General features: G+C 40.5%; 1 protein-coding gene across 1 annotated transcript; it reads right to left on the bottom strand.

Annotated features, from left to right (window-relative positions):
* Positions 1 to 779: 779 nt before the first annotated feature.
* LOC141618082 (uncharacterized) lies at positions 780 to 3,280 on the bottom strand. Its single transcript, XM_074435200.1, has 2 exons — positions 1,856 to 3,280; positions 780 to 1,655 (listed from the first exon to the last, which is right to left on the bottom strand). The coding sequence occupies exons 1-2, from the start codon at positions 3,278 to 3,280 to the stop codon at positions 780 to 782; spliced, it is 2,301 nt and encodes a 766-aa protein (XP_074291301.1).
* Between the last annotated feature and the right edge of the window lie 6,279 nt (positions 3,281 to 9,559).

Below are 9,559 nucleotides of genomic sequence, written 5' to 3'. Positions count from 1 at the left end.
TCACGACCACGGATAAAACCCGGAGGCAGACGCATATACACCTCCTCATGCAAATCACCATGTAAAAAAGCATTGTGAACATCCATCTGATGTAATTCCCAATTATTCACCGCAGCAACAGAAAGAAAAGCACGAATAGTAACCATTTTAACCACCGGCGCAAAAGTTTCACCGTAATCCAAGCCCTCAACCTGATGATTGCCAAAGACAACCAAACAAGCTTTACATCGCTCAACAGATCCGTCCGAATTATATTTAATTTTGTATACCCAACGGCATCCAAGAGCCTTTTTGTCAGCCGGAAGAGTCGTGAGCTCCCATGTTTCATTACGTTCAAGAGCATCAATTTCATCTTTCATGGCAACACACCACTTTTCATCTTGAATTGCTTCCTTAAAGGAAGTAGGTTCTGTGTTAGCAGTAATTGCTGCGAGAAAAATTCTATGTTTCGAAGAAAAAGAATTAGAATTAATGTAATTTGCTAAGGAGTAGGGTGTACCTGAAGACGACGATGCAGGACTTGGTGAGCGCGCGGAAGAAGGAGTGCGTGCGGTGCCAAGGACATAACCACTCATACGAGAATTCGGGAATTTTTGTCGTCGACCCCGACCCATATCATCAATAATGCCCATATCGACACCATCACCAATCTCACCCGTAGGCTGTCCATCACCCGAACCCGGAACATCACCCTGACCCGTGGGTGAAGTCTCATGCGTGTGCCCCCTGAAGTGAAGACCCATCCGAATTACTGGGCTCATTCGGACCAGGCTGCCCCTCTATCGTGGGCTCAGTCGTACCAGGCTGCCCCCCTGACCCGTAGGCCCATCTACCTTGCCCGAAACAGGCATGTCATCCGGCCCATTAAAAGGAGTGTCCAAAGAGACAGTAGTGTCATTCAAAGAAGGGGCAGAAGGATCAACGTAAGGAAAGACATCTTCGTGAAACACAACATCACGCGAAACAAAATACGAACCGTCATCAACATCGTATAGTTTCCAACCCTTTTTATAATGAGGGTAGCCAACAAAAATGCACTTACGACCCCGTTTTTCAAACTTGTCTCTACGGGTATTTTGATTATATGCAAAACATAAACATCCGAAAACGCGCAAATTAGTATAAGACGGCGGCGTACCATAAAGACACTCATAGGGAGTTTTATTGTCAAGCAAGGAGGAAGGGGTCCGATTTATTAAATGTGCGGCAGCAAGAATACATTCCCCCCAAAATGTCTTAGGTAAATTGGCTTGAAAAAGGAGAGCCCGTGCAACATTTAAAATATGCATGTGCTTGCGCTCGACACGACCATTTTGTTGAGGCGTACCGACACAAGACGTTTGAAAATGAATCCCATTCTTAAAAAAATAACCAGCCATACAATTAAATTCATTCCCATTATCACTTTGAACAAATTTAACGGATGTGGAAAATTGCTTATCAACCATGGCCAAAAAATTCATAAACATCTCAGTCACCTCCTTCTTATCAATCAACAAATACACCCAAGTGGCCCGCGAAAAATCATCAACGATCGTAAGAAAATATTTAGCACCACAAGAAGAGACAACCCGATAGGGTCCCCAAAGATCACAGTGAATTAATTCAAACATGGCTGAAGCGCGTTTATTATTCAAAGCAAAACGATTACGATGCTGTTTGGCAAAATGACAAGTCTCACACACGAAGATCTTACTAAAATTAAGAGTTCTAGCAAAAGAAATAGCTTGAAAAGCTTTATTAGACGGATGACCCAACCGTTGATGCCATAAAGAAGCAGAGCCCGTACTCACAGAATGCACCACTGGTTCCCTAGCACTCGCACTTATCTAATAGAGTCCGGCGCGCAGCTCACCACTCCAATCGTCGTCTTCGTAGAAGGGACCTGAATAAGACAAGAGTCCTTAGCAAAGACAAATAAAAAATCGGTAGTAGCAGTCAACTGTGAGACGGAGACAAGATTACAAGTCAAACTGGGAACATATAAAACATCATGAAGAGTCAACGACTCATTAATAAAAACCGAGCCCATAATTGTCGATGTAACTTGTTGTCCATTTGGAAGGCCAACAGGCCGAGAGGCAATAGTGCGTGGTGCTTCCAAAAACATCAAATTTCCCGTAACGTGATTTGAAGCACCCGCATCTAAAATCCAGATAGACATACCACTTAAGCGATCCGAGGCAACGGTATTAGTCGAGATATCCGTATGAACATAGTGGGCCTGTACCGAGGGAGTACCACCAGACGAACTCCCACCAGACCCAGCAGCTCCCTGCTTCTGCCCCGTACCAGCAGCAGACCCGGATCCTGTAGCAGCACCAGGACCAGAGCCGCGACCTGAGCTCCTAGCTTTGCTGCGAGCACGACGAAGCTCAGCCAAGGTGCGTGGCCTATCGCCCCACCAGTCGGGGAACTTTTGTGACTTGATATAACAATTGTTAACATCATGACCTCTGGTATCACATAAATTACAGTAAAATATGCCCCTCTCTTGATCACGCAGAACCCTCCAATCAACAGTTGAGTGAGACGAACCCGGAGTGGCAAAAGCAACCACATCCGAGACATCAACATCGGGAACAGGAGAAGTGCGTAAACGCTCTTCTTGAAGAACAACCTGATAAGCACGACTAAGAGAAGGGAGCGGGTCCAATTGGAACTGTTGCGAGCGTAAACTAGAATATAAAGTCGGGTCGAGACCCATAAAAAACTGATGTAAACGCTCATTATCTAATCGCTTAATAGCAGTCGGGCCAATATTGCATTCGCATTTACCACATTTACAAGCAAAAGGGGGCTCATGAACGATAATCGAATCCCAAAGTGATTTCAAAGTACCAAAATATGTGGTAACATCCATACCTTTGGTTTGCCGACAATCGCGTAATTGAGTTTTAAGAGCGTGTACCTTCGACCCATCAACGACAGAAAATTGTGCCGCCAATTGATTCCCAAGTATTGAAGCGTCTTCAACATATGAAATCGTATGAAGCAAGGAGGGATCGATGGTATTACGTATCCATTGAATAATAGTGCATTGAACTACTTCCCAATTATCAAGATCGATTTTGTCTGTCGGTTTTTTAATTGAACCATCGACAAAACCGAATTCGCGACGAGACTTCAAGGACATCCTCATGGAGTTTCGCCAATCGTCATAATTATCGCGACGAAGAGTAACGTGAGAAATTTTAGCACCCGGAACGTCATGGGAACCGAGATAATAGGGATTTGAAAATTCGAGCTTCGGGGGCTCTTTGTCGTCGTCGTCGGCCATTGTTGCGGAGTTTATGATCTTCGTGTTAGGGTGTTGTGAGTGTTTTTTTTTTTTTTTTTTTGGGGGGGGTTTAAAAGAACCTGGAAACCTGATACCATGTCAAGATATGATGAAAGGTAAGTTGTGTTAATTATTGATCATGAGAAACGTTTATATAGTTACAACCATGGGCCAATATTAGGAAAGCTATAATTAGGAAAGCTAATACGAATAGGAATAATTAGGAAAGCTAATACGAATAGGAATACTATTCCTTAACAATAATTACCCACTAAGCTAGTTGAAATTTGCAAGCACCGCAAGCCGCCAGAGGCATTTCCAAGATTCGGTCCGACGGGTGTGCTTAAAATTAGCGAAATCACGGAAGTGAGGGATTTACGTTTTGTTTTTACAATGAGAAATACGGTTCTATCATAATAAATTCTTTACGTAACCCAAATGGTAAAAAAACTTGATTAAAAATTGTTCACTAGAAGCAAGTATTGAACCCGTGACCTTGTTTTTAGAAAATCCACATAGAATCACTATACCAACATAATTAATATGAACCAAAGTGGCTTGGGTGTAGTGGAGTGCGGGAATGCCTCAAAGCGTTGTAAATTGGCAACGAATTGAGAGGTCCCGGGTTCGACTCCCTACGCGGCCCGGGAGTGCTGCGTTTACCTGTCATCCTAAGGGATGTCTTACCTGGCACACATGGTTTGCAGGGTATTGCATGTGCCCAGGGGATTAAACCCATCGTCATCAAAAAAAAAAAAAAAAAACATAATTAATATGTTTCGTAGTTATACAAAATAGTACTAACTTCAAAGGGGGACTGATGCATCCATCCAACCTCCTTTATAAGCGCCTCTAGGCATTGTCATCTCTTCTAAGCAATAAAATAAAGTTCAATTTTGCGAATAAAATTTTTGATTTTTGTAACTACGTTATTATAATGTAATATCTGTATCAATCGGGTAAATAATTGTCTGAAATAACAAAAAAGAATCTAATATATTCTCCCCTTCATACGTTGTTCTTTAAAACTTAATTTTATTTCTCATACCTTCAATTCGTTTTAGTGAACATTATTATTATTATTATTATTATTATTATTTGCTAAAATGTGAGGATTGTATCAAATGTAGAGTATCAAATATATAGGCATGATATTTCTGGTAGGTAGAGGCTGGACCACTTCCTATTCCAATACATCACAATTCTAAATACCAAGCTATAATGATTGATATATCAATTAGCATCTAATTCTCCCAAGGTATTCCTTCTCATTGAGAGGATACTTAATCAGCTAGCTTCATCTTTTGCTAACTTCGTGTTAATATGCTTTGTCATAACATGAGAGGTCTGATAAGAGCATTTGCCATCCTGCCTCGATTTCTATGATGCCAAATATTACACACAAAAAGTGAAAGCTGCTTCAATATATCGTTTCTATCTGCATTTACGTTCTTCTGTAGCTAAGAATCCAATTCGAAGGGACAACACTGTTGATAACATGACAACTATAAGCACATTGAAAGAACATGTGAGTGATTGTCTCATATGCATTCTGCCATAATTAGCAGTTAGAGAATTGTCACATACGCCAATGTTTCTCAGTTTCCTTCTGGTATTTAGAGCTGAATTGTAGACGAGCCACATGATCATGTTATGCTTAGGAACTGACCAGCCATTCCAGACCTGGTGGTGCCAGTTAACTTTTCCCTTATAAGTTTCAGCAATTTTGTAATCTCTAGAATATAATTACCCCACACTTGACACTCCTAGCTTGCTGAAACAGATCTTTCATTTTGTCTTTAATGTGACAAATCCTCCTCCAACACCAACTAGACTATCATGAATGATGATATTGCAGTCAATCATGCATGTATGTCCTTTCAGGTACACATGATTTACCCATTGCACCTACAATTTGTCAAGTTTGTCAAAAATCCACATAACCAATTTATTACCAACTGAGGCTTGACTCCAATATTGAGTATGTTTGAGCCCCAATCGTCCTTCTGTTTTGGAACTCCACACTTTATCCTATGCAACTAGGAGGGGTTCTGCTATATTCACAAAAAATTCCTACAAATGAAATCAATCCTGTTAACAACTCCTTGAGGCATCATGGAAGTTTAGGCCCAGTAGCTATGCTTGAACCAAGCTTAATCTTCCTGATGAGCTCATATTTCTACTACGTTTTGGCACCATTTTGAGCTCATTTGGTGGCACTTGGAGACGGTTTTTGACGTTTTTGACGTTATTTAGCCAATTCCATGTGCTTCACCATTTAGCATGATTTCAAGTGAAGATTAAGAAGCCAAGAGATCGAGAGAAGTGTCCAAGGAAGAGCCAAGAACAAGCTTGAAGAAATACCACGAGAAAGCCTTCCAAAGGATCAAAGGAAGAACGAAAGAAAGACGCACTCCAGGACAAAACTCGCACCGTGCGAGTTTCCAGACACCAGAACTCGCACGGTGCGAAAAATCTGGGTTTCATGGTGATTTGTATTACGGGCCTTCCCTTTGTTAAGCCCATAATTATTAGGTTACGGTAGACTATAAATAGGATGTTTGCAAATAGGTTAAGCATCTTTTGTTCACTTTAATTAATCAAGTTGTAATTTGGGAATATTTTCATCTTTTGAATTGGGTTTAGATCTAATCATGGAGAACTAATCTCCCTTTCTTAATCCGACTCAAAGGCTTAATTTTTTGTTGTAAGACTCCATAATCTTTCCTTAATTATTATTATTGTTCTTAATCTCTTGTGTTTAATTGCTTAATTTTGGAATCCTTGTTAGATTATTGTGATTAAGTGTGATTTCCTTGTTACATAATCTTTCCAAGTTCCTTAATTTATTGTTGTTGGGTTTATTAAGTGTGATTTCCTTGTAATCCCATGTTGCAACAACTTGTTATTAGACTAATGAATGTGATTTCTTCTTGGTTTAATTAACATTAGAGAGATTAAGTTGTGATTGCTCATTAATTGTGATTTCATTGTGAGTAATTCCACCTATTAGATTCCTATTGCTTCATCTTCTTGTTAATGAATCTATGTGTGTGATTTTCACTAGAGGAATTGATAAGTTGGGTCAATTATTAAGTGTGATTTCCTTGTGATTGACTTCTAATTAGAGGAATTTGGAGATTTATTCTCACTAATAGGACAATAATATTGATTAGAAGGATTAATTGAGGGGTTTTGTCAACTAAAGTGCCAAACTTTGGGTCGGGTTAAGTCTCTCTTAAAATTGATTAATTTCCATCTTAAAACTCTCTTGCTTGATTACTTGTTGCACACTCTTGTTTGAATTTCCTTTAATTGTCCTTGAAAACCAAACCAAAAACCCCCCCTTTTTACATAATTGTTGTTAGCTTGTCACAATTGTTCTAATTACTCTTTTAATTTCACTATTGCAAAACCCATCTTCTCTTGGGTTCGATCCCTTGCTTGCTATTTTACTAGTTTATAATTAGTGCTAATTAGTGTGTTTAGTGGTATATAAATTGTTAATTTGGCCGTCTTTTAGTACGACATTTTAGGCGTGTCAAATTTTGGCGCCGTTGCCGGGGAAGGTAACGGTTTTGCTAGTGTGTTATTTGTGTTTTAGGATAGTTGTGTTAGTTAATCTTTGTTTCTTGTTGTTAGTGTCTTGTTCATCACTTGTGTGAACTTTTTGATTGTGTGCTCTTGTGTAGAGTTGTTTATGGTCAATACTAGGAATTCAAGTGAACCACTTTTTCCATTCAATCCGGAGATTCAAAGATCACTTTCTTGGAAAGGATGAGGTATTAGAAGAGACAACCCGGTTATTGAAGAAATTGATCCCGGTTTTCAACAAGACCAAAGAGAAGATAACAACATCCCTTTTGAACAACCCATACCCATACAAATCATCATGGGTGATCGTGAAGACGGGAATCCACACCAAGATGGCGAGAGAGAGAACCCACCAAGGCATAAAACCATTAAAGAACTTACCGCCCCGGATCTCACACAAGTGCCCTTGTGTATCTCCTTTCCGGCCTTGGCGGAAAATGCCACCTTTGAATTGAAGTCCGGGCTCATTCACCAATTGCCCCAATTCCATGGGCTTAGCACGGAAGACCCCAACAAGCATCTAAACAAATTTCATGTGGTTTGCTCAAGCATGAAGCCTAATGGGGTTACCGATGAGCAACTTCAACTAAGAGCCTTCCCTTTCTCACTCAAGGACGCGGCAAATGATTGGCTTTATTATCTCCCTACCGGGAGCATTACCACATGGAATCAAATGAAGAAGGCTTTCTTAGAAAGTATTTTCCCGCTAGTCTCTTATCTCAATGAAGAAAGAAATAAGTAATTTTGAACAAATGGATGGGGAGAACTTGTATGAGTATTGGGAGAGGTTTAAACAACTTCTTGCTAGTTGCCCATACCATGGGTATACCGACCACAACCTTCTCTTGAACTTTTGTGGTGGTCTACTTGAGGATGATGCTAGAATGATTAAAGCCGCTACCCAAGGAGGGATTGAATATATGTCGGTCCTAGAAGCAAATGAGTTGATTGAAAGATTGGTAGGAAGCTCTCGGAATTTTGGGAGGAGAATTAAGAAGATAAGTTGAACATTCTCTTCAAGGCAAGGCTCCAACCATATGGAGGAGAAAGTTGATTTTATTACCAATTTGGTCAAGGAACTTACAAAAGGAGGTGGGAGTGCTTCTCATGTGAAATTTTGTGGTCTTTGTAATGACCCAACTCATCCCACCGATGGGTGTCCATCTTTGCAAACGGAGGAAGCAATTGAAGCGGTGAAGGCTATTGGGTTTAGGAAGTTTGACCCCTATTCCAACACTTACAATGAAGGGTGGAAATCTCATCCAAATATGGGGTGGGGTGGAAACCAAAATCAAAACCAAAATAAAAAAGGGGCTTCAAACTCTTCATTTCAAAAGTCAAATCAAAATCAAAACCAATCACAAAACTCCTTGGAAGAGATGATGAAAACGCTTACCATGAATCAAATGACAATGCAACAAAATACCAAGGAATTTCAAACCGCCGTGATTCAACAAAACCGACTCACCGACTCAAGGTTTGATAACCTTGAGACCCAAGTTGGTCAAATCCTCACTACACTCAATTCTCAACCCACCCAAGGAGGGAGTCTCCCTTATCACACCATTCCTCCACCCACCAAGGAACAAGCAAAATCGGTTTCTTTTAGGAATGGTAGGGAGTTGTTAGAGGCACCCAAGGCTCCTAAGAAGACAATACCACTTTCTATTGTTCATGAAGTGGAGGATGTGGTTGAAGATGAAATTGAAGTGGTAGTGGAACAAGGGGAAGCATCTACACCTCAAAAAGTAAGGGTGAACGAACCACTTCCGGAATATGAGCCACAAGCTCCATTTCCAAGTGCTTTGAATGATACAAGGATAATTGACAAGAAAACTTCAAGCCTTTATGATATCTTTCGTAAAGTGGAGGTAAACATTCCTCTCCTTGATCTTCTTAGTAGTGTACCCAAGCATGCAAAATTTTTGAAAGAGTTGTGCACTACTAAGAGGACCAATAAGGCAAAGAGCATGAAAAAGATAAGGGCTAGTGAACATGTGTCGGCAATTTTTCAAAAACGTTTGCCACAAAAATGTAGTGATCCGGGCATGTTCACTATTCCTTGTAAAATTGGTGACTTGGATTGTCAACATGCTATGCTTGATTTAGGTGCATCCATTAATGTCTTGCCCAATTACCTTTATGAGTCACTCAAGTTAGGGCCTTTGAAACCGACTCGTACGGTCATTTCTTTGGCCGATAGTTCCAATATCTATCCTAAGGGGGTTGTGGAAGATGTCTTGGTGAAGGTGGGGGAAATGCTTTTCCCCGCCGACTTCTATGTGATTGAAATGGAACCCGAGAAAGCTCCACTCCCATTTTGTTGGGAAGGCCTTTCATGAGAACTTCCAACACCAAGATTGATATATCTAGTGGACGCCTCACAATGGAATTTGAGGGGGAACATATTGAGTATAGCATATATGAGGCTATGAAATACCCATCCGAGACTTCATCCTTGTGTTTTCTTGAAATTTTTGAGCCAATTGTGCAAACCGTGTATGAATTGTGCAAAGTTGATGCATTAAGTGTTGTTTTGACTAATGGATTGGTTGGAGAGGATACGGGGTATGCTTTGTCTTGTGATTTGCAGGAAACAATCAAGGACCTAGAGGAAAATCCCCCATTGGAAGAATGGGAAGAAAAGGAAGAAATCCGGAAGGCAGTAGAGAACTCGCACGGTGC

The sequence above is a fragment of the Silene latifolia genome, chromosome X, assembly GCF_048544455.1.
Source record: "Silene latifolia isolate original U9 population chromosome X, ASM4854445v1, whole genome shotgun sequence".
NCBI lineage: Eukaryota > Viridiplantae > Streptophyta > Magnoliopsida > Caryophyllales > Caryophyllaceae > Silene > Silene latifolia.
The sequence above is the reverse complement of the archived record's forward strand: the minus strand, read 5'-3'. Positions and strand labels throughout refer to the sequence as shown.